The 24710-nt window shown below is 33.3% G+C and overlaps 2 protein-coding genes and 1 non-coding gene across 5 annotated transcripts; all 3 read right to left on the bottom strand.

The window, feature by feature from the left end:
* Positions 1-3275: 3275 nt before the first annotated feature.
* LOC107777976 (transcription factor IIIA-like) lies at positions 3276-6130 on the bottom strand. 2 transcript variants are annotated; one of them, XM_016598153.2, is made up of 6 exons: positions 5968-6130; positions 5270-5413; positions 4514-4799; positions 4168-4403; positions 3802-3945; positions 3276-3695 (listed from the first exon to the last, which is right to left on the bottom strand). In XM_016598153.2, the coding sequence occupies exons 1-6, from the start codon at positions 6085-6087 to the stop codon at positions 3507-3509; spliced, it is 1119 nt and encodes a 372-aa protein (XP_016453639.1). In that variant the 5' UTR covers positions 6088-6130; the 3' UTR covers positions 3276-3506. The 2 variants fall into 2 exon arrangements, with proteins under 2 accessions (XP_016453639.1, XP_075104227.1); XM_075248126.1 differs by having other exon boundaries at positions 4514-5126; positions 5968-6115.
* A 272-nt stretch (positions 6131-6402) lies between these two features.
* On the bottom strand, positions 6403-6506 carry LOC142178761 (U6 spliceosomal RNA). Its single transcript, XR_012707015.1, has one exon. It is a non-coding gene; the product is annotated as a U6 spliceosomal RNA (small nuclear RNA).
* Positions 6507-7506: 1000 nt separating this feature from the next.
* Positions 7507-10204, bottom strand: LOC107777977 (protein ROOT PRIMORDIUM DEFECTIVE 1-like). Of its 2 annotated transcripts, XM_075248297.1 has the most exons (3): positions 9698-9812; positions 8593-9485; positions 7507-8057 (listed from the first exon to the last, which is right to left on the bottom strand). In XM_075248297.1, exons 1-2 carry the CDS (start codon positions 9757-9759, stop codon positions 8660-8662), a joined length of 888 nt encoding a protein of 295 aa, XP_075104398.1. In that variant the 5' UTR covers positions 9760-9812; the 3' UTR covers positions 7507-8057; positions 8593-8659. The 2 variants fall into 2 exon arrangements, with proteins under 2 accessions (XP_075104398.1, XP_016453640.1); XM_016598154.2 differs by having other exon boundaries at positions 8593-10204.
* Positions 10205-24710: the final 14506 nt, after the last annotated feature.

The raw sequence follows: 24710 nt of genomic DNA, 5'->3' as shown, positions 1-24710 counted from the left end.
AAACTCACACATTTCATGTTGGAGTTACGTTAATGATAAAGACGGTAAGAGACGATTTGTTTATGAACTGATAAAATTCTAGCATATAGTAATAAAATTAAGCATTTTTGAATAATAAAAAGACCAAATGTGGGCATTTTTCCTAAATAAATTTAGGTTTAGTCACTTTTAATTTCCTTTTGTTCTAGAACATTTACGTCGGTCTTATTTGAGTCTTTAATTTACAAGAGAACTTCAATCCATTAACATACGTAAGTTGTTGCAGCAGGGGAGGCAATCGTATAGTGGTGCTTTGATTTTGATTAATTGTAGGATTAAAGTCACTTGGGATAGATGAGTACTACCTTTTTCTCAAATAAATCTTTTTACCCTAATCTTAGTAGTGGTTGATTAGTCAGTTTTCCCATATAAGTCATTAACAAAAGATATTTTCCACTTAAAAGTCACATAAATTGACTTTTCTATTTATGGCCATTGATGACTGCCTAAGAATTACAAACGTTGAAGAAAAAAAGGGGCAGCCAAAAAAGTCATAAAATGTTAAAAAAGAATAGGAAAGAAAAGCTTATGCTAAAATGACATAACGTAATAAGTTTTTTTCATGGAATGTCTAACATGCAATTAAATTTTTTAGTAAGTAGTGATGCGACAAGTTAATGACCCTGATAGAACAATTGATGTTCAATCAGTTTATTACATTCATCATATACTCCATATTGTTCCATTTATATTTTAATTCGATAAAATGGTTTATGTGCACACCTGTTAATCAGCTGTACCCTATAAATATAGATATGCGATTAAGTTAGACCATGATAAATTAAATATGTATTGTTTACCATAGAAAAATAATACATAGGCATTGATTAAGACCAAAAATAATACTCTGTCACTAATATTTTATGTGACACTATTTTTTAGTTTATTCCAAAGAAAGTAAAATATTTTAATATTTTACACGCATATTTTTATAATCACAAAATTATCATGACATATTTTTTATCATAATTTTAAAAAAATATTTCTTTTATTTCTTGGATTACTTGCCCAATGAGATACTGAAAGGAATGGAGTAACGTGAATTAAGTTTATTAATTAAAATAAAAAATAACATGGAAATATGTTCTAGTGGTCGCAATTGAGGGAACACAAAAAAATTTAAGTAAGGAAGTCAAATAATCAAATATATAAAGTACAGCCCTCAAGCTATTGAAAATGACAACTAAATCCAATGAGCTAAAAAAGGTGAAAAGGGAAAAGATAAAAAAGAGATCCTACCATTAATTAGATAGATATAAATTGAATTTTACTAGTATATAATAGGGCCAAAGACAACTACTCTAGAAGGTTAAAATTCAAATGTAGTATGAACCTAAACTAAAGTTTTAGAGGGTCCCACTTATGACGCTATGCAGACGGGATCATTGCCTTTGGATGATGTCACTTAAAATAATTGGGCGGGTTTTAAACAGTTGCCGTCCAATAAATGCATTTTAATTTTGGTCCGCTTTGTGTTTGTTTTGCCAAGTGGACAACACAAAAATAAAAATGATTTGGGGATATTGTAGTTTTACTTTTTAAGACATTTGGTAATTGAAATACTAATATCAACTCGTAATATATCCCTGTTAAATTTCAATTATGACATAAAACTAACTAATCAAATGTAATCATACATTACTAGTGTATTATAAATTGCTGCTACTCCATCTATACTAGGTAGTAGGAATTTGGATTTGGCTTCAGGTATTACTTCATTTCACTAAGCTTCAAATCTACTCCTCTTTTTTTCTTTTTCTATTTTTTTTTGTAAATTTTTGAAGACTCTATAATCTATTCTACTTATGCAGCTTTGTGTTGCATAGGGTTTTAACTATTTTTTCTTATTGTAGTTCTGGATTTGCTAAGTCAAGTTTTTGAAGTCCCTATTTTGCATTTGTTGCAAATTCTAGAATCAACTTCAAAGGTCAAGCTGCATAAGGACATTGTAAATTTGTGATGCATTTGTTGATGAAAGGATGTACAATAACATCTTATATTCAAATGTATTTTTTATTGCCACCGGAGCGTATAGACACAATACAACTTTTAGTATATGATTATTCAAATGTGTTTTTGTTTAGGATTTAAGCATATTGGCTCAATAATTTCAGTGATGTATTGGCTTTAAAGAAATACCAAAACGCATTTAACCAATGTGATTTATTGAACTTACAAATTCACAACGGTTTGCCGAATAGAAAATGAATAAGCCGGGTTATGATGTGAGAAGGTCCAGCAAAGGGGTGGAGCACAAACCGCATTTGTCGGATGCGATTTATAAGTATAAATCGCAGTTGAAGAACGCTGGACTTGTATATCGCTATAGGTAGAATGTGACCCTTCCAAAACGAAATAATAACTCCTCTAGCTTATTGTGCTCGATGTTTATAATTCGGGATCACTGAATACGACTCACAAATCACTCTTTGAGTGCGACTTATAAATTGCAATTAAAACAATAAATTTGTAAGTCACATTAATTAAATGTTATGTATAATTTTTGTGAATCCAATTTATAAATCAAGAATGTGTTGTATGTCACAATTTATGAATGTGATTTATAAGTCGCAATACGAATACGATTTACATATCGCAATAAAAGAATGCGATTTATAATCGAAATAGGTAATGTAATTTAGGAATGCGACTTGTGTGTGCCGGAACGGATTCCTACTTATTCCAGCAAAGGGCGCTTTTGCTCCAATAAGGTTATTCAGAAATGAAAATTCCAAAGCGGGTGAGATGGCTCTCCATATTGTGTATACTGTTAAGGACATTAATATTTTTTCCTTCGTAAAGTAGTTGCAGTGACTCTGAGAACGGAATTTCTGAAGAAACATGATAGGTTACGGCAAAATTGGCCTAACCAGTACTATATTGGTGCTATTCATACATTATGCAATTTTAAAATTAAGAAAATAATATTTTTAGATCTCTCACGTGTAAATAAATTTTACATGTTTAAAACATCAAATAAGCGTTTTTTGAGAAGTGAATTAATTACACTCTATTTCATTTTATAAGAGATGAATTACCTTTTGCTTCCCGTTTCATAAAAATCAACATATTTTTACAATAGAAAGCTCCCTCGATTTTAACGACCCATTTTAGTCACTTTCAAAAGTATATTTGGTACAAATAGATTTATTTATATATCAACAGTTTTATTAACCTTCATGCTTACCAAACACCTCAATATCAAATAAAACAAAGAGATAGGGAGTCTTGGGAAAGAGTCGACAAAAGATAATCCACTGGATTAATATAGAACAAGCATTGTGCTACATTTATAACTTATGGACTGCATATACTTTTTTCTAGTAAGAACATATCGACAGCATATACACTAGCTATCTGCCGAGAAACTGTCCAGGAGACTCTCAGAGTTGATCCGCTGATTCTACTGAGAGGAACAATGAGATTTCTGGCCCATGATTTGACACAGCATCTGGCCGAAGACAGACTCACAGCTCTTCATCTGATTCTGCTGAGAGTAACCATGAGAGATACTCTGATCCTTGATAGAACACGGGATCTGTACCACTGGGTGGTGTTATCCTTTTCCGCATAATGGCCTCGAAAACAGGAAGCTTCCTCTTCCTACCACCTCTTGGTCTAGAACGGAATTGCTCGTCAGCCTCTACAAAATCACCCTACACAAGACAAAATCAAAACGCCTCAAGTCACTCATGAATATTAGAAGCAAACTGACCTGAGTGACAGTGTTGTGCTTTCAAGCAGCAAATGCATTCTACTTACTGGAGTATAAACATGGCAGCCTGATTTTTCATGTCTATCTCTCACATGCTTGAAGGCAAATTTCATACCACAACCAGCAATGCCACATGAGAATGGTTTATCCCCCAGGTGCACAGCTTTGACATGCTGAATAAGATTTGATTTCTGTTTTTCAAGCAACAAATATTTCAGTGAGAACACTATTCACTCTTATGCACTTAACTGGATGCAGTGCAGGCTTGGTTGAGGTTAAAAATTGTTGTTTGATATGTAAGTATTTTTCCTCGCTCATAATGAGTTAGCGCTATTGCTTTCTAAATTCATGAGTACTGTTCCTTCTAACAGCAAGGAGATTTATTTACATAAGAAAATGCAGCACTCCCTTACAGTGGAGAAAGTGTGCTGACAATCCTGGAATTCACATTTTATTCTCTCCGATGTAGACTCTTCTTCATGCGTGCGGAGATGCCGCTTAATATTTTTCTTCAGTTGCTTGGTTCCACATATTTCACACACAATATGCTGGTGGCAACTCTCTATGTGTTCCTTGAGGCATTTCTCATTTGTGAAATGTTTCATACAGCCTGGCTCTAAACAAAGTGCCTCCATCGTCGCCAACTTGACTGCATGGATACATGGCAGATTATGGTGTCATTATTGGAAGTTTTCAAAACCAGAAACATATAAAATATTAATACTCTACAGATAATTAGAATTTTGAAGTTTGACTTGCCATGAGAATCTTCATGCTTATTTAATTTGGATGCAAATTTAAACACCTTCCCACAACCAGGTTCTGAACAGACATACTGCTTTGGAAGATTAGCCTCAGGGGAGGCACACTGGTCATGCATCTCTTTGACATGCCGAGTCATGTTGCCTTGAATACTAAATGAACGTTTGCAACCATCAACGGGACACTCAAACAACCTCCCTTGGTGCTGCAAGAGATGTCTCGTCAAGTGATCCTTTCTACGGTAGCTGGACTGGCAGTCATCTATATGGCATACAAATGGCCTCTGTTCATGCAAAAGATCAAGAAGAAAACATTTTAAGAATGTTTCAATCTCTGGAGGTCCTGGACAAAAGTCCATGAATGCTAATGGAGAGAAAAGATAAGGTTTTTTTGTATTTAGGAGGAGGGGGAACTGGGATGAGTCTCTAACCACCAAGATTATAAGGCGTGATTGAGGCTCACTTGATGGAGCTTCTCAGGAGGTCCCCCTTCCTGATACTGATCCAGTCAAGGAAAAGATACCTGCCTCTTGCATTTTGGAGTTCTTTATGTGGGATCCAATGCTTCACACCTTCACATAATTCCACAATGTTTCTCACATTACCTCAATCTGCAAATTCATCAACTATTAAATTTATACAAAGACAATAAATCAGAAAATATGAAGGCTTATTATTAACCTAAAAACTGAACTCTCACTAAAGTAATAAGAGCTAGTCAACATCACAAACGAAGAACACGCACAAAAGATACCTCGAGTGAATGACTCTGCATATGCTGCTTCAAATGAGCAGGCTTCTGAAAGCTCACACCACATTCTTCACAAATATTCATTTTTGGGCCTTCCTTTCTCTTTGCATCTTCATTTGCCTCATCTTTCCGCCTCTCCATTTCATCCTATTCAAAAAACAAACAAAACCAATTTCAGTTTTCCTTCATCCGACTAACCAAATCAGCTTCTCTCGAAACATATAACTAAATGTTTAAGCTCAATCACAAGAAAATCTTCAATTTCATGTTCACCTATGATTCCACTGTCCCAATTTATATTACACAACACGCACTAAGGGCTCATCTTGTTTGATGAATAAGTGAATTCAATACACATAAAACTCTGCGCTACTATTACAGCATTTGTTTTCCGATAAACAAAAAAGAGCACCTCAAAAGATAATAATACTAATATAGTAGAATTGAAATCCAAACACAAAAATTCATGTATTAGTATTCCACGCATAACAACCTGTTATAACTAGTCCGTGAACCAAACAAATCCTTATAGTATTTCACATTTTATTTCTGGCTAATGAAGCTAATAATTACTCAATATCAACTTTAGAATACAAGACAGCTCACAAAAACAGCCAGATCTATTTGCAGCTTAATGAACAAGTGATAAATTTAATTGGAGGAAAGCAAAACGTAAAATCCAGAAAAGAAGGAACACATACTTGATGATGGGAGAGGATATGAGAGGAGATGAGGGACTTTTTCGAGCGGCAAATTCCACAAAATTCACAATAATATCGTCTTATGTCTCTGAATATTACTTCTCTCTTCTCTTCTCCCATTTCGCCCAATCTTCACAACCAAAACCCTAGTTCACTGCGGAACTTGTGTCCTCTTCTTATACTTACCTAAAAACTTGAAAAAAATTTATATTCCCTCCAACTTCTGAAATATGACACTTTCCCCCACCAAGTATACCTCAAAGTTTCACCACCAATCCATATTAATTGTGTTTGTTTGGGAACTTATATAAGGAAAAATATCCAGAGTTTTTTTTTTTTTTTTGTAATGAAATTTCTTAAATAAAAGAAATACAATCTTCCTAAGCACATCTTTTTTTCTCAAAAAAATGTATTTTTGGACACTTTTTCTTTCTTCAAAATTTGGACCATTTTTTTTATTTGCACGTGTTATCCTTGCGCAGGGGTCATGAAAATTTTCTATGTATCGTTCCAAATTTATCGGATGTCCCTGAAGGGACGTTTTTTGGACACTTAAAAAAGTTATTCAGTTTTAGAGAAATCTTTTTTTTTATTAAAGGAATATTTTATAGATAAAAAAAATGCAATCGAGACATATATCTTTTTTTTAAAAATAAAAATAAAAAAGAAAGGAAAGTCTTACGAACAATTTTTCAATTGACTCGTGGTGTAAAGCTTTAACTTTCAGACCTTGATCTTTTTAATTGAAGCAGTGAAATTTTTTTTTTAAATGATTAGGTCTGTGTACACACTACCCTTCCAAGATCCACTGTTGTTGTTGTATGATTAGAGCTAATCTAAATATTGATTTTTTTGTGTGCTTTGTAATAATAATAATAATAATTGAATGAAGCTTTAAGGTTACAGGTGAAACCAAAAATGAGGTGGATGGCTTGGAAATAGTTCGCAGTGTCATCTTATAACTCTATTGAATAGAGTATTAGAACAGGAGACCATTAGAAAATGAACTAATTGGTTTTAGTGGCAACCTTTCTGTCTGCTTTATATCACCATTCTATGGAGTGGATGAAATTGTTCGATGCTTATTTTTATTGCGTAACAACGTCTTACATTAGAAGAAGCTTGTGTTATTCTATAAGTCTTCTCTTAAAAAGGAATTATAGATGCATAATATTTAAACCCGTTTGGATTAGAATTTTACTTTCGTAAACGTTCTTTAAAAAATGAAAACAACTGTATTCTTTTCTTTTTTTTTAAATAGACTTTGTTCTTTGAAAATCAAACCGAAATGCTTTCTAATGACTCAAAACAATCCAAAGAGTTTTCACAAAAAACTAACATGACTTTCCAAAAGTATTTTCTCGAAAGATAATTCAACCAAACTCTTTTCAGAAAATTGCTTAGTGAAAACTTGTTTAAAAACCTAACCAAAACCAAATGTAGATACACTTAAAAGCTCAACTTTCTTGTTGCATATTTGGCCATTTCTTTCATCACTGTCAAAGAAATGCTTATACGATGAAAACTCAGGCGAGTATGGAATGAATCCTTCTTGGTTCTACTGTGGATTATCTGGAGAAAGGAAATCGTAAAGCATCTGAAAGGCTAGAACAGAGTCTTTTCTGGAAAATCATACAATATGTTTTCAGATCACTCCCTTCCGCTTCAGTAAAACTACTCTAAGAAAAACATCCTCAATTTATGCAGCTCCGTGTTCCAAGTTAGTTGCTATTTTAAAGCATTACATAGTCATCCAACATATCGCCCGTCCATTCCTCACCACGAACCACTCTTGCTGCACTGAAAATACCATATGTCAACGAGCCTTAGCAGGGCCAGAACTTCAACCTTTCCTCCCTCGTTCAAAAATCAACAGGCACAAAGGTGTATTTGAGTACTAGAATAGTCTTTGGTAGGAGGACAGATTCTATTGACAATAATAGACTATATATGAAAGAATTCAGTGTCCTCCACCAGAAGCAACGAAAAGAACAATGCATTACCCCAAATATATCGAACCTGACACCTTTCTATTCTGTGGCAATGTTTCTCCACACTTACCTGGACTTGAATATGGTCTTCGAATAACCCTGTATTATACAAGTCACGAGCATAAAAAAAAGTAAGTTACGATCTAGCAAACACTGCGCAGCTGGAAGTTTATTAAATTGACTTTGGTTCAGTTCTTTAGTTGGCAATCAATAATCAAGCTACCAAAACAAACATATTCCTAAGACTGCTCTACAGAACTAAGTGCCTTACCACAAGGACTATCCTATCTTTCCCTTTTCATAATCGAATAGTCTGAATTGGAAGGAGAAAATTCAAATAACTAAATCTGGTAGATAAGGAACTGCAACATGCAATTATCAGATTTGAACAGAGTGAGGAAATTAAGTCATAATGCTAGAGATGGAAGAATAAAATTTCGAACGCAAAGCGCACCAACAGAAACAACAAAGGTTCCTGGCAAATCATACTGAGGCTCTGTACAACGGAATAAACTTTCTGAACAATGACAGCAGGAAGCACAAATATGACCGTGTATCCATTTTTCTACAACTAACATCAACTGCCATATCATTAATTGTCAGTTAGCAGAAAAATCCAGATTAGAAGACGCACCTAGATCATCATGACTGATTTCCATCTCAGAAAGCCCAATCAGCTCTGCCACAGATAAGCAACCATTCTATTTCAAATTGTCGTCGTTGTCATGATCAGAAAAACTCTCTAGAATTGGAATGACAAAGTCACCCTCTCTGTTTTCCCATCCATTTTCATCATCTGTCATGTCCCTAATTTCATCCTTCAGTTCCATTTCCGTTCTCAACTCTCTTGTATGACGGTTTCCCAACAAGAGAAGGTCCAACACCTTTCTTCTCAAATCATAAATTGGGTTCGGCTCAATCAAACACCCTTTACTATATGCCTCCCTAAGAAAAACAATCTCAATATTCCCTTTAGTGGATATGTAGAATATCCCAGGATGCTTCAACAACAGCTCACGAATATTAACTTCAATGCCGAGGTCCTTTTTATAATGTGCCAATCTTTCGAGAGGCACCAACTTCTCAACAGTCAAGCTCAGAAGTTCATGAATAATCGCCACAGCTCGCTTCTCATACCGCTCAACCCCTCCAGACTTACGTTTTCCAACACCCTTTGACCTCGATATCAACTCATCACATCCTAAAGATTGTCCCAAGGGTTCAGTTTTTTGTCCATTCAAGTGATACGTAAGTTCTCTTTCGTAAGGCTTAACATAAGGAAGCCTTTGCCAATTTTTCAGTTTCTCCCTATAACCTGGTTCTATCTTAAACCCAGTCGGGAAATGAATAGGAAATGCATATTTCACCTCAAATTCACTCAACCATTTCTCAGTATACTCCTTTTGCCTCCAAGATTCAACCTTTGCCACCCCAGAACTCTCATCAATGCCATTTCTATCAATTAATTCAACAATTTCCAAATCCACCATCCTAAAAACTTCATCATACTTTATTGCAATTGAGTCCCTGAAGTTTTCAGGAAAGCCCAATTCAGTCCTCATTAATCTAAGTGCATGCAAATGTATACTACCATTAACAGACATCATTAAAATTTTCCTTATTCTCATCACATTCTCATGTTCATTTTGTGATATGAAATCTTCTTCTTGCTTAAGCAAAATGACAAAGTTCTCCCTAAACTTGCAGCATAAATTACGCTTAATAGGGTGTGTAAATACCTCAAAAATATGGGGGTATTTCCGGAGAAGATCACCGGCGGTGCTGGTGTTAATGCCGGCATGAGGGGCACATTTGGACAGTGACTGAACTGAGACAAAACGACCGCGTTTTTTAGCAGATACGACGTCGTAGAGGTTAAGGATGAGTTTAAGTCTCCGGTATTGGGCTGTGAGTTTGTCGAGATTCGGGTCTCGGGTCCGGTTTTCCAGTCGGGTTTGGGCTGTATTTGCTGGTTTCTTCCACCGGGTTTGGGTTGTGGAATTGAAAGGGCCGAATGAAAGTGGAGTGTTTGATGATATCTTCGCCGGATTCTTCCACCGGAGTTGTAGAAATCTCATTTCTCCGTCACACGACGGTGGCCAGTGCTGGGGTGGGGATAGCCGCGAAGGGTGGTGACTTTTCAATCGGAATTTGGTTTTGGAATATTACGAAGAAGGGAAATTGAAATGTCGAAAGAGAAAAAATTAAGGCATAACACTTTCAAAATTTGCTTATAAGGGTGTACATCAGGGCGTTTGTAGATTTTAGTTTTATCCATAAGTATTACATTAAAAAAAAAATTGTATATTATTCTATTGTGTGAATAATAGAAGCATGTCATAACTTTTGTAGCAAACTTTTTTCCAAAATGTACACATTTTAGCTCAACAATTTCAATGTTAGTATTGTTGTAAGGGGATACCAAAAATATGTAAAATGTATTTGTACAACTTAAGCATCAACCATGATGAAAGAATAAACTCGTTAGTAATACATACCATCAATTGCATCTACTCAATGCAATTTATTGAACTTACAATTTTATCAATTATGAGTTGACCGCTTTAATTTTTCAGGAACTTTGCAGCACACGATCTTTTTAAAATAAAATAAAATAGGCTGGAAGGCAAGATCGGGTTATTGGCGTCATGTGCATCTAGAAAAGGAAGTGATTTATAAGTTGCATTGTCCCGAGGCGATGGAAAAATTTACCAATTTTGTAAATTTAATAAGTTGGAGGGAACTTGTAATCGCATTGAATACGTCTTAAAAAACATGTTTAGTTCAATGCGACTTATAAACCGTAATTAGTCACTGACACTTATAAATAGTGATTCATTAATGTGACTATAAATCGCGGTGTTAACTATCAATTAAGGCAACGGCATATTAACCGTAATTACTCAATGCGACTTAGAAATCGTAATAATGAGAGTTGTAAATCGCAATTAAAAGACTAAGAAATCGTAATGTTGGGCAATAATGAGAGTTATAAATTGCAATTACTGAATAGGACTTATAAATCGCAATTACTGAATAAGACTTATAAATTGCAATTACTGAATGTGACTTATAAATCACAAGTACTGAATACGACTTATAAATCGCAAGTATTAAATGTGACTTATACATCGCAAGTCTGAATGCTACTTATAAAGCGTAATTATTGAATGCGGCTTATAAATCGCATTTACTGAATGCGACTTATAAATCGTAGTTACTGAATGCGATTATATTTCATGAATGTTTTTATTCTTGGGGAAGTTACACTGTATACCCCCTTTAACGAACTCTTAACACACCATACTTTAATTATAAAATTACACGTAGTACACATCAATTAATTACCCCACATACCTATTTAGTTAAAGGACAATAACTACCTAATAAATATGTCCACTAAATTAAAGGAAGCTAGATATACAAAGCAAATCCACTCAAAATAGTATTCCATCTGTTTCAAACTTGGACCAAAATTAAAGAAGAAAAAAGGATTATCCATTAAACAATTTTTTTACTATGGGAACCTTTGTCTTTATAGAAATTTATCTTCTTCTATACAATAAAAAAAATACAATAAACTAATTATTGTATATTATTAAAGAATGTTGATATTCCAAGTAAAATAATATATACACAATAAATATAAATAAAAGTATATTTGATTTGAATATTGTATTTCAAATTAGAATATTGTGGTATGTTTGGTTTGAATACTGTATTCCAAATTAGAATATTGTGGTGTGTTGGTTTGAATACTACAACGTGTTTGATTTGAATATTGTAATTTTAATTAGAATATTGTGGTGTATTAGTTTGAATAGTATATTCTAATATTTCTGTAGTTTAGATATTATATCCCAAATTAAAATATTTTTATCTTATTTTAACTTTTCTTTTGATTACATAGATGTAAGAGAAAAACAATAAAGATGAAACACTTCATCTAACAAATAAATGGTAAAGAGATATTGTCTTGTACAAAACAAATGCTCCATTTTCATATTCTTACTCCTTTTGCACCCACAGGTCATAGGAAAGAATAGATAGGGTTGTTTATTTGGAACAATAAATCATTGGGGTATGATATTTCATTGAAAATTTATAATCCTAATTCCTTGGGATGATGGAGTATTTTAAGGGATTTATCAAGTTGGAGTGAGAGATAATCTAATCCCTTAAAAGGTGAGATTTGTTTAATGGCATATAATGGTATTAAAGATGTAAAAAATAAATAAAATTTTATAAAGTAGGTATAGAATATAAAGCAAATATTTTAAATGTATATGGAGTTAACTGTGTTTTAAATAGGGGAATCTACACAAAATATCCATAAAACCTAAACTAATTATCTACCCTCAAACTAATTACAAAGACTACCCATACGAGTAAATATAATTACCCGCCCCTTCACTTATCTTCTGCCAAGGCGTTGCATCCACAAATCATGACGTCATTATTTTTATGACCATCTTCCTCCATTTCTCACTTATGTGCTTAACTCATTATTTAGTAAATCTATTTATAGAGATTATGGATAAATCACTATTGTCCTAGCATATATGATAAAAATATATCCTTTTTGTGGATTTTCACAGGGAATGGTCTGAGCTTAAGCATTTATACTTGTAGCCCTAATGCAGTTTTTAAGTAAAATACTATGCTATAGTAAAAGAAAGGATATTAATCATACTGAAATTTGGTTTCATTTGGAGATGATTTGAGGTGATTGGGATTGAATTTTTAAAGACTCATCATTGTTGAATTTGAAACTTTTGAATTGAAATTTCAACTTTAAGATTTGTTGTTTGATTAAAAGTAGATATTTTAAAAAAGTAATTTATAGTATCTTTAGAAAGTTCATACTAGAGATTTTTTAAAATTTATTATTAGAAAAAATTAAATGCACAATTGAAGGACCTTGAAGCTGAAAATTCATGTAGTGGGCGTGTTGAGTATATAGTTGTTTTGAGCTGATTCTGCTTGGGTTTTGTTTGAAATGTTGATTAGAAGATGTAGCAAAAGTTTGAGCCAATTTGATAGAGATTTTGTAGTAGAGTTGTAAAATTTGGGTTGAAATTAAATTGAACTAGCGAAGATGATGGATTTGTACTATATAATAAAATGGTATACATGTATACCACTTTAGTATATAATTTTTAATTTATACAATTTATTCCAACAGTATACTCGTATAATATACAGTATAGTGTAATATTATACCGTTATAATTTGGTCCTTTTTAAATTTATTGAAATTTTTCATTGGAATCTTTTTAAAAGTTTAATTGAGTTTTCATGCCTTTTTCAATTTTTTGTTAAACAAAAATATTTACTTTTAAATGTTGAATGGAGGTTGTGTCTAAAGTTGAGCCAATTTGGTGGATTATTTGCACTAAAATTGTGAAATTTGGGTTGAAATTGAGTTGAACTAGCGAAAAAGATGAATCTATACTATATACCAAAATAGTATATATGTATACCGGTTTGGTATCATAAAGGACTGAGCTATTTTTTGAAGGAATGAACCATACCTATATCATGTCAGTAATGATATATACCGTGAGGGTATCATAGAGGACTGACGAGTTTTTTTTTTCTATTAAAGGAATGAATTAGTCCTCTATGATACCATGTTAGTATATATATACCATGTTGGTATCTTTTTCATCGGAACTTTTTTCAATGTTTCAATAGAGTTTTCACGCCTTTTTAAAAAAAAATTCTTAAACAAAAGTACTTAGTTTGAAATGTTGAATGGAGGTTGTGGATAAATTTATAACGATCCGGCCGGTCATTTTGGGCATCTATGCTCCTTTTCTACTATTTGAAATCTTGAATACCTTCATACGATATATTATAACTTGTGTGAATTGTCGGTTTTGGTTTTTAGGTATTTCGGAGTTAGTTTGGAAGAATGAAATCCAACACTTTAAAGCTTGGGTTAAAATAGTGACCAGATATTGACTTATGTGTAAACGACCCCGGAATAGAGTTTTGATGATTCCAATAGCTCCGTATGGTAATTTTGGACTTAGGAGCGTGTCCGAAAAATTATTTGGATGCCCGCAGCTAAATTAGGCTTGAAATGGCTAAAATAAAAATTTAAGTTTGAAAGTTTGACCGGGGAGTTGACTTTTTGATATCGGGGTTGGAATCCGATTCTGGAAATTAAAATAGGTTTGTTATGTCATTTATGACTTGTGTGCAAAATTTGAGGTCAATCAGACTTAATTCGATAGGTTTCGGCATCGAATATAGAAGTTGGAATTTTTTAGTTTTATTAAGCTTGAATTGGGGCATGATTCGTGGTTTTAGCGTTGTTTGATGTGATTTGAGGCTTCGACTAAGTTCATATGATGTTTTAAGACTTGTTGGTATATTTGGTTGAGGTCCCGAGGGGCTCGGGTGAGATTCAGGGTGATTTCGGACCATTTCTAGGCCATTTTTAATTGCTGGTTTCTCTCTACAGAGGTGTGCATCGCGATCGCGAACATTTGGTCGCGTTCGCGAAGAGCAATCAGCAGTTTGGGGCCTTGTGAATCGCGATCTCGTAGAACAAAATCTCTGTTGTACTAACCCGACTTTAGAAGCTTATATCTCGCAATCTATAAGGAATTTGTAGATGATCCAAAAGTGAAAGTTGTAGCCCTTAATGTCTAGTTTTTAGAAAGTTAAACTATTTGTCATTTGAATTTTTGTACAAAAAGTTATGACCATTATACTAGAGGCTGTATGGAAGACTTGGGGAGTTTGTTCTTCGCGATCGCGAGTGGTTTTCTGCGATCGCGAAGGGCAAATTTTGGACTGGAATATTTTGTGCTTCGTGATCGCAAAGCATGGACGGAAGCTATATTTTGATGTTTCAACCATTTTAATATATTTGGAGTTATGGAGCTCGGATTGAAGCGATGTTTCAGGCAATTTTTACCGGTCAATACACGACGCATCACAATACACAATATAAGACCCTGAACCTGTAGGTAATACCAATATTGGGGCTGTAGTCAAAGCTATCTTGAGTTTTTGGAAGCTCTCCTCACATTCCTCGGCCCATAAGAACGGAGCACCCTTCTGGGTCAATCTGGTCTTAATAGTTATTTATAATCAATTACAAAATTGTCAATTAACTTCATGTTAACAAAAATCTCGTTTTAAACCTTCACAATACTGATAACGAGATACGAGGCATGAAGACCTCATAATTATTTACCCGAATTAATGAGTCACATTTAACGTCACCTGGGCGGGAACCTACCTCGTAGGTTAAAACTCAATAATTACAACACAAAAATGGCAAGAATTTTTAGTACAAATTAAAATTAAAATTATAGTACAAATTCAAATTCACAAGAGAGAACTTAAACACAAGAATTTTTCTCAGAAGGATCTCGTCCTTATATAACTTCCATCATAGCTCGTAGCCCGGTTTAAATATATCAGTTTATATTAAAATGCAAGGATCTCATCCTCGGTTCTGAATCACAAGTAATATGCACATCGTGCCAATCAAAACTTTTCATTTGCTCCTTCTAAATAATTTCCGTTAAAAAAGAAAATCACAACACATAATGAACCCCACACCGGTAGGGCATATAATTCATAATTTATAATTAATTATCCGTAAATTATATCAAAACTTACCGAAATGAGTAACAGAAAACCACATTTAGCCTCACAGGTCTTATTAGTGACCAACATGGAATGATAGGCGTAGTTATCTCCATGGAATCTACTAACATAAGTAAACACATAAGTAGATTATAGAATTATGAAACTCACTCATAAGTGGAGCACAGTAGGAGGACTCATCTCGATACTCAGAACCGAATCAAGTTAAGGAAATTATTCCTTTATATTATATCAAGGTCGTACCTGTAACGACATCAACTGATGTAGCGACCTCCGCCATACCATAAAACAAATATATTAACGGTTGGGTCTCCACCTCTAGGACGCCTTTTACCCGTCTGTCCTCCACCCCTAACTGGTCGTGTGGGTGGTGTAGTAACTGCAATGGGGCACGTAGCCTGAGTGCTTTGATGAAATAAGTCTCTCCCAAGTTTGGGACAATTTTCTCATGATGTGCCTAGTATCACCGTATTCATAACAACCCCTTTGCGGGTTAGGCTGCTCATATTGAGTCTGTGCCAGATAACTGGAATAACCATTGTAGGAACTCATATCGGTGGTGTATTAAAAGAACTTACTGGAGCACCCCGAGTAATCCGATGCGCGGACTGGGCTGGCCGACTGGCCGAGCCCCCGCCATAATGATTTATTGCAGAGTAGAATCCATTGAATCCCCCAAAACCTCGAGATGTCTTGGTCTCCTTAGTTTCCTTTTTCCTCACCCGAACATATTCTAATATCTTGGTAATTTGTATAACTAGCAGAAATGAAGTATCAGCTTGTAGCTCCCGAGTCGTACAAAATTTTACGATCATAATTAAGTCCTTTAATGAGTCTGTGGACTTGCCCTCTGGCTGTAGGAAGCAAAGTAGGAGTATGACAAGCTAACTTATTGAACTTGATGGCATATTTTGACAACGTCTATGGTGACATGACTGAACCGTTCAAACCCCATGTGCCACGCATTACGGAGAGTCCGGGAAACAAACTCTTTTAAAAGCGTTTCTGAGAACTGAGCTAAGTGGGTGGTATTGCATTGGCTGGTCTGCCCTCTTTATAGGCTTGCCACGAACACTGGTGGAGAATTATCTCTCCCAAGGCAAATTTCTTCTTTTGTTATACTGACTCAACACTGTTGAGCTAACCAATTTCTTAACATACTCTTTGATTCTTTTTTGGGGTAACCCTTACCCCTATTTATACACAACGATCAAAAAAGTAGAGCTCCATACAGACAAATCTTATCACGAACCACATAGTCCAGACTCTCGTCAACAAGTGTACTTCCTCCGAAGCACCCCAAAATCTGCAACAATGACGTCCACGCTGAGTAGACCTTCTACAAATTTAGAGTTGTTTCTATAACTCTTTTGGTATTGAAGTATAGGATTATTAAGGAGGCGGACATACCGCAAGTTCCAACCTTATCCTCTACAAAATCTCAGGTCTTAAACATGTGTAAATTTTAGGGAACCTTTTAGTACCACATATATACATTTCAGGCCAAAACTGATATAACACATGACCCCGCAATCCACCCATTGGTAGTGGACTCCCCCCACTCGGCACGAAGTCATAAGTCACAACGTCCGATGATCCACAATAATAACCTTCACAGCTTGTATAAACTAACAGACGCCAACGTCCGTTGCACCCCCGCACGATTCACTAGGTGATCTCTCAATACGTCCGCATCTTCAGTCGGAACCACACGTTGAGGCAATGTTTGAGCATCTCTGGCTCCCTCATAGTCTATCTACGGCATCACGAACTGTCGACGCATAACTGATACCGAGTGCGCAATATCATACACGAGTGGATACAAAGAAATATAAGATATATGTTTTAAGCTAAATCAATATCGTACGATAATGAGTCAAAGAAGTGAATATTTTCTAACAGTTCCATAGCCTCTCGAAGATAAGTACAGACGTCTCCGTACCGATCCGCAAGACTCTACTAAACTTACTTGTGACTCATGACACCTATGAACCTAGAGCTCTGATACCAACTTGTCATGACCCCAAATTCCCTCCGTAGGATGTCGTGATGGTACCTAGTCTCTAAGACTAGGTAAGCCTATCAATGCGGAGTAATAATAAATATATAAAATAAATAAACTACAATTCAAACAATTTCAACTCCCAAAACCCGGTAGAAATAAGTCACAAGCTTCTAAGAATTTATTCTCTATGTCTCTATACATCAGAGTCTAAAGCAAATAAGGAAGACAACATAGTAAGATAGAAGGGGACTCCGGAGGCTGCGGACGCTGGCAAATATACCTCGAAGTCTTCTCGTACAACTAGTTTACTGATGCATGGTCTGATAAGATATACCTGGATCTGCACAAAAAGATGTGTAGAAGAGTAGTATGAGTACACCACAGCAGTACCCAGTAAGTGTCAAGCCTAACCTCGGTAGAGTAGTGACGAGGTCAGGTCAGGCCCTATTGGAGAATAAATAATGGCATGATAAAATGTTTAAACAATATTATAAGATAAAATGACAATAAAAATGAATCAAGTAGTATGTCACATTTAATTATATCAAATAATGGCAAATAAATACCTCGTGGAAACAAAACAGAATTTTTTTCAACTTTAAAAAAATCACAACAATAATCAAAGGCAACTGCGGCCATAAATCAATATCAACAAGGGCACTCCCAAGGTACCGCCTCGTAGTCCCAAATCATAAACAAATTCACAATATCTCATTTTCTTATCTCATCGCGAGAGCCTTCACAATTTCTTTTAAAGAAAATATTTTTCCCGAAATAGCGTCCCGCGTTTTAGCCATCCTTATTACACCGCATGACTTCTAGTAGTTCTCCCTACTAGCCACGTGTATCAAGCCACCCTTATCTCACCGCATGCATTTCAATACCCAGACCTTATACCACCGCATGCGTATCAATATCACAATATATCACAATTTGCACCTCAGGTGCTCAAATAATTTAACTCTCCAAAATAATTCATCAACAATATTGTTCCATAATAAAGAGCTCACGACTCATGTCAAAATAACTCAACAATAATATTTTTCCACAATAAAGAGCTCACGACTCATGTCAAAATAATTCAACAATAATATTTTTCCACAATAAAGAGCTCACTGCTCCATCACAATGAGTACGAAAATCTTACAAAAAAGAGCTCACGGCTCATGTCGAAATAATTCAACAATAATATTTTTTCACAATAAAGAGCTCACTGCTCCATCACAATGAGTACGAAAATCTTACAAAAAAGAGCTCACGACTCAGGTCAAAATAATTCAACAATAATATTTTTTCACAATAAAGAGCTCACGGCTCATGTCAAAATAACTCAACAATAATATTTTTCCACAATAAAGAGCCCACAGCTCATGTCAAAATAATTCAACAATAATATTTTTTCACAATAAAGAGCTCACTGCTCCATCAAAATGAGTATGAAAATCTTACAAAAATATTCAGGAGTAAATAATTCAGGAAAATAATATTTCAAAATCTTTAATACGTTGCTTCAATATCAAGTTTAAAAATGTCAAATACTTTATATTAATAATATTTAATTTAAAGAAAATCAACCTTCAAATAATGCACAGAATAAAAGAAACCAAGTTCCAACTAAACAGATAAAACAATTAGCAGGAAAAGGTTAAGCAAATTTAAAAATATAAACATTAAATCAATAATGAAGAATATAACAAAATAAAATAATTTAATTAATGCACAACAATGATCTACACAATTTAAAACATAATCTTTCACATTTAGCCCGTGTACACACTCGTCACCTCGTGTACACGACTTTCCATACATTACAATTATCAATCCTAGGAGAATTTCTTCCACACAAAGTTAGACAAGTCACTTACCTCGACTTGCTCTAATTTAACCAAGTATTATGCTTTTTTCTCGATTTTCCGACTCCGATCGACTCATATCCCAATGATAATTAATTTGATACAGTCAACAAAAATTATAGTAATCAATTTCATAAGAAAATATTATATTTTTTTCAATAAAACCCGAAATTAACTCAAAATTTGCTCGTGGGGCCCACATCTCGGAATCCGGCGAAACTTAAAAAATCCGATAACTCATTAAATTACGAGTCCACTCATACCAATTTTACCAAAATCCGATAACAACTCCACCTCCAAATCTTAAATTTTTGTTTTTGGAAGATTTTGCAAAAATCTTAATTTTTCTTCCATAAATTTACGGATTCATGATGTAAATGAGTATGGAATCATGAAATATAATCAATATAGGATAAGGAACACTTACCCCAATGTTTTCCCGTGAAAATCGCCCAAGAACCGTACTCCAAAAATTCAAAACGAAATGAATGAAATGACCATTTTTGGTCCTTAAGTTTCTACCAATCCGTCACTAAAAGTACATTTTCCGTCACTAAACGTCCATTTTTCGTCACTAAAAGTCTACCAGAAACTGCTCTACCAGCCTTCCTTCAATCGATCATGACTTTATGTAACAAATGTCCAAATGCTGAATTTTTTAACTTTTTGGAAACTAGAATCAAATGACTACAACTTTCATATTTTGAAAATTTTCCGATTCCTTATGAATTTCGAGATATAAGCTTTCAAAGTCGGCTCCACACATCAGAAATTTCTGGCGAAACTGCTCTACCAGCCTTCATTCAATCCATCATAACTTTCTGTACAATGTCCAAATAATGAATGGTTTAACTTTTTGAAAATTAGAATCAAAGGGCTAAAACTTTCATGTTTTGAAAAGTTTCTGATTCCTTATAGCTTGCGAGATATAAGCTTCCAAATTTGGCTCCACGCACTAGAAATTTCTGCACAACAGCCTTCTTTGTCCGAAATCTATTCCGTTTACCTTCCGAAATCCACCCGAGACCCTCGGGACCTTAACCAATTATACCAACATGTCCCAAAGTACAATACGAACTTATTCGAGGCTTCAAACCACATCAAACAACATCAAAACGACGAATCGCACCTCAAATCAAAATCTATAAACTTTGAACTTTCAAATTCTATATCTTGTGCCGAAACACATTAAATCAATTCGGAATGATTTCAAATTTTGCACACAAGTCATAAATGATATAACAGACCTATTCCAATTTTCAGAATCGGATTTCGACCTCGATATCAAAAAGTCAACCCCCCGGTCAAACTTCCCAAAAATTTAACTTTTGGCATTTCAAGCCTAACTCTACTACGGACTTCCAAATGAAATTTCGATCATGCTCCTAAGTCCAAAATCACCATACGGAGTTGTTGGAATCATCAAAATTCTATTCCGGGGTCGTTTGCACATAATTTGACATCCGGTCACTATTTGAACTTAAACTTTTAATTTTTCATCAAAATTTCATATCTCGGGCTAGGGACCTCGGAATTTGATTTCGGGCATACGCCTAAGTCCCAAATCACGATGCGGACCTATCGGAACAGTCAAAATATTGATCCGAGTCCGTTTGCTTAAAATGTTGACCAAAGTTAACTCAGTTGAGTTTTAAAGCTCTAATTCACATTTTAATTCATTTTTTACCTGAAAACTTTTTGGAAAATTTTACGGACTGTGCGCGCAAGTCGATGAATGATAAATAATGCTTTTCGAGGTTTTAGAACACAAAATTAACTATTAAATTTAAAGATGACATTTTGGGTCTTCACAATATCAAATCTAATATCATTTATACTTATAAAAAATATTTATAGGCATGTATTTATTATATTAATTTTTAAATTTTGATAATTAATTCATTTAAAATTTAATCTAACTATGTAATTATATTTGTGCAACCAAACAGTAAACTTGTAATTACACTATGACAAACGAACATATTGTCGTAATTACCATACTGTATAATTACTAGGTTATATAATTACTACCCTAATAATTACACCAATTCTAATTACCTGGTAGCTTTTCAAACATAACCTAAGATTATAACAATAGTCTTTTAATGAGCTAACAGGTACATTAATGATGGGTATGAAGGAGACTATGTTGCATTATCACGATTTTTGTTATTTATCTTGAAATGTATTTAATGATTGCCGTACATTAATATCAGTATAGCTTAATTACTTATTTAATGAAATATATTTATTATCCTTTTGGCTATATACTCCTATATAAAATCACACACACGTTCCATAAGATATAAGTAGTTAATTCTCAAATTTATTATACAATAAAATATCCATTTTTAAGGGAGTAACATTTATTAGAATACATAGTTACATTTTTTGTACAAAAAGAATTACAAGAATAGCATTTAACTAAAGGGTAAAATGGTCGATTAGTCTGTAATGGGTATTTAGGTCTCTTATCTTAGGCTCATAGGCTTCCCTTATACTATAGTATGATAGAGAAGTCATAGAAAAGAACATTTATGTGACTCATTCGTTATAATTTACGTGACATAATTTGACTTAAATAATTTAACTAAATACGAAATTTAAGAAATTTTTTTTTTTTTAAATATGTGGTTATATATATATTATTATTATTATTATTATAAGAGCACGAATGTTAGGAAGCTAAATGTTGAGAGACGAAAATATCCTCGATAAATTGATCGACCTTTTTGCCCTTTAAAGTTAATATTTCCGTTTTGTAGCAATTTAATGATGGGTATAAATATAATTTTGGGTTAGGACTAAGTAACCTTTTTTGTTGGGACTCAATCTATTCTAAAATATAAAATTTTCCTTTAAAGAAACAATTTCATAATTGGATAAAAGACTCCTTTATACCCATCCTAATCAGAATTTGATTTCTACTACCAAATACTAATTGCCTTTGAACTCTAAGAAATCAACCTGTTCAAACCAAAAATAAAATAAGACAAAAAATTTCTCCAAGCTATATTTATTACTCAATTTATAATCTAACCATAATAAGCACAAAACCTAATACGCTTGGCTTAATCGTTATTTGTTTATTTATTTTAAAATTTTAAAATGACAATATTTTACTTCAATAAAATTAAATTATGAAAACTGAGATCAAACACCGCAGGAATATAACTACATTTAATTCAATTTTTGATATTATTGTTCATTTATTGCGATTAGTATTGTGAACAAATGAATGATAATATATAAAATTAATATTGGAGTGAAAGAAAGTCAAAAGAATCAAACAGTTATAATACATTGCAAATGATTCAATGCCAAATTTTGATGTAAGAAATATATTTTACAAATCAAATTTTTGATTGTACAACTTTATGACGTCATTTAAAACTTTATGAGCTATTTATGAGAAAATATGAAATAAATATTTTAGAAAAATTCAATTGCTCTATTTTCCATATTGCTCTAATTTTGTCTTATAATAGTCTTTTTGCATTAAAAAAAAGGAAATTGATCTGTTTTTGGTAATTAAATTTATTTTATTAATCACCATGAAGAAATACATAACCATAGCTAAGCGATCACAACTTTTATCCAAATACATCTCAGCTACTCAAATAGCATCCCTAACAAAAAGCTATTGCTAAAACATAAGTTGTTGTACTATGTTCCTAACTCCACGTGGAGCTCTAAGATTACAAATATAGGCAATTTCTTTGGCAATACTATCCGACTTCTGCTCTTTTGTTCAAAGGTTCGTTGGTTTCTTTAAATGTATATCGCATGCACACATTCTGAAATTGATCTTTTTATATGTTATGTAGGAATATTACTTCTAGACTATTACGAGCAGATTATGTTCATTTTATTCTTTCTATAATACTATTTGTAACAACTTTTTTTATATCAAAAGGACAAAAAAGATGCCAACAATATAATATAGTGGTGGTGCTAAATATTAGGAAGCAGAATTAGTTATTTGGGATGAAATACTTACGGGGAACCTTATATAAAATTTAACTTTTACCACAGAAAATAAATGATATCCTCTTAAATTTGTCCGAAAATAACACATAGTCAAATATTTTCAAGTGTTGGACTATATTTGATGCAACATATTTTATTACATTGACTATTATATGTCGCATTTTCAAAAGGAATATCAATATTGACAATAAGAGTTCCAATCATAACAAGCAGCTAAAGTATCATAAGGGAATAAACCCAAAAATATCGTATATAAGAAGTATAAGGTAAGATATGATTATATTTTTTATGTCTATACTATTAATACATATATCATTTGCAGGTTCAGACGTGATGTCGAATTATTTTAAATTCAAGTATAATGTAAGTGTAATAACATTTGAAGATAAACATTTTCTTTCACATCAACTGTTGCATTCATATATATAATATTTTAGGTAAATTTAATTTTTGGTTCCTTAATATCTATAAATAATTAATTGAGAATTTACGAGAAGTATGAATGTCAAAATTTCAGCGCTCGAAAATCAACGTGCAATTGTTCTCATGCAACGCACGTTCATAGAAATTAGTTATTATAAAAGCACGAATACTTTATGCTAAATGTCGAACGACTAAAATATTCTCGAAACATTGATTGGCTTTTATAACCTTAAATATATGTTTAATTTAAGGATATAATTGTAAATCACCTAACGCTGAAATTCTTTTCCAATTTAAATCGCACATACCGAGCAAAAATGAAAAGGTGTGAAGGTGAAATACTCCTATCCAAATTGATTTTGGATTCATCCTCACGCACCAACAATACAATATTTTACCCCCTCTCTGATATTTTACACAATACAATATACAAACCAAAAGAAAACACCAAGAAATAAAAAAAAGTAAAAATTCTCCCTCTCTATCCATAGTTTTTTGCCTACTTTTTCTTGGACAATAAATGCTTCGTACAATAGCCTTCTTCTTGGATGACAATATGCTTCATCCAGTTATTCTCTTCCAGTTTGTGTGGGATTTAAATTCATTAATTATAAAAAAGGTTAGAGATTCTTGGAACGTTAGAGTCGCACAGTCATAGTTTACTTGAAATCCTCATTATCAGTTAATCATCATTTCATCCAAATTAAAATATTTTTTAAAGGGTTAAAGAGTTGATCAATATCTCAATATAATTACACTTGATTTTTAATTATGTGAATCACTCATATAAAAGAAACTAAATTTAAAAAAAATCCGCAATTTTTACCATTATAATAAAATATCGTGGAAT

Source organism: Nicotiana tabacum, chromosome 24, assembly GCF_000715075.1.
Source record: "Nicotiana tabacum cultivar K326 chromosome 24, ASM71507v2, whole genome shotgun sequence".
NCBI classification, from domain to species: Eukaryota; Viridiplantae; Streptophyta; class Magnoliopsida; order Solanales; family Solanaceae; genus Nicotiana; species Nicotiana tabacum.
This window is presented reverse-complemented; position numbering and strand designations above follow the sequence as displayed.

Excerpts from the sequence above, each read along its gene's own strand:
- LOC107777976 (XM_016598153.2), bottom strand. The coding sequence starts at position 6,087 with ATGGGAGAAGAGAAGAGAGAAGTAATATTCAGAGACATAAGACGATAT. Across the intron at positions 5,414-5,967 it reads ATATCCTCTCCCATCATCAA|GATGAAATGGAGAGGCGGAA; the intron begins GTATGTGTTCCT and ends TTTTTTGAATAG. Across the intron at positions 3,946-4,167 it reads GTCAGCACACTTTCTCCACT|AAATCAAATCTTATTCAGCA; the intron begins GTAAGGGAGTGC and ends CTTGAAAAACAG.
- LOC107777977 (XM_016598154.2), bottom strand. The coding sequence starts at position 10,036 with ATGAGATTTCTACAACTCCGGTGGAAGAATCCGGCGAAGATATCATCA.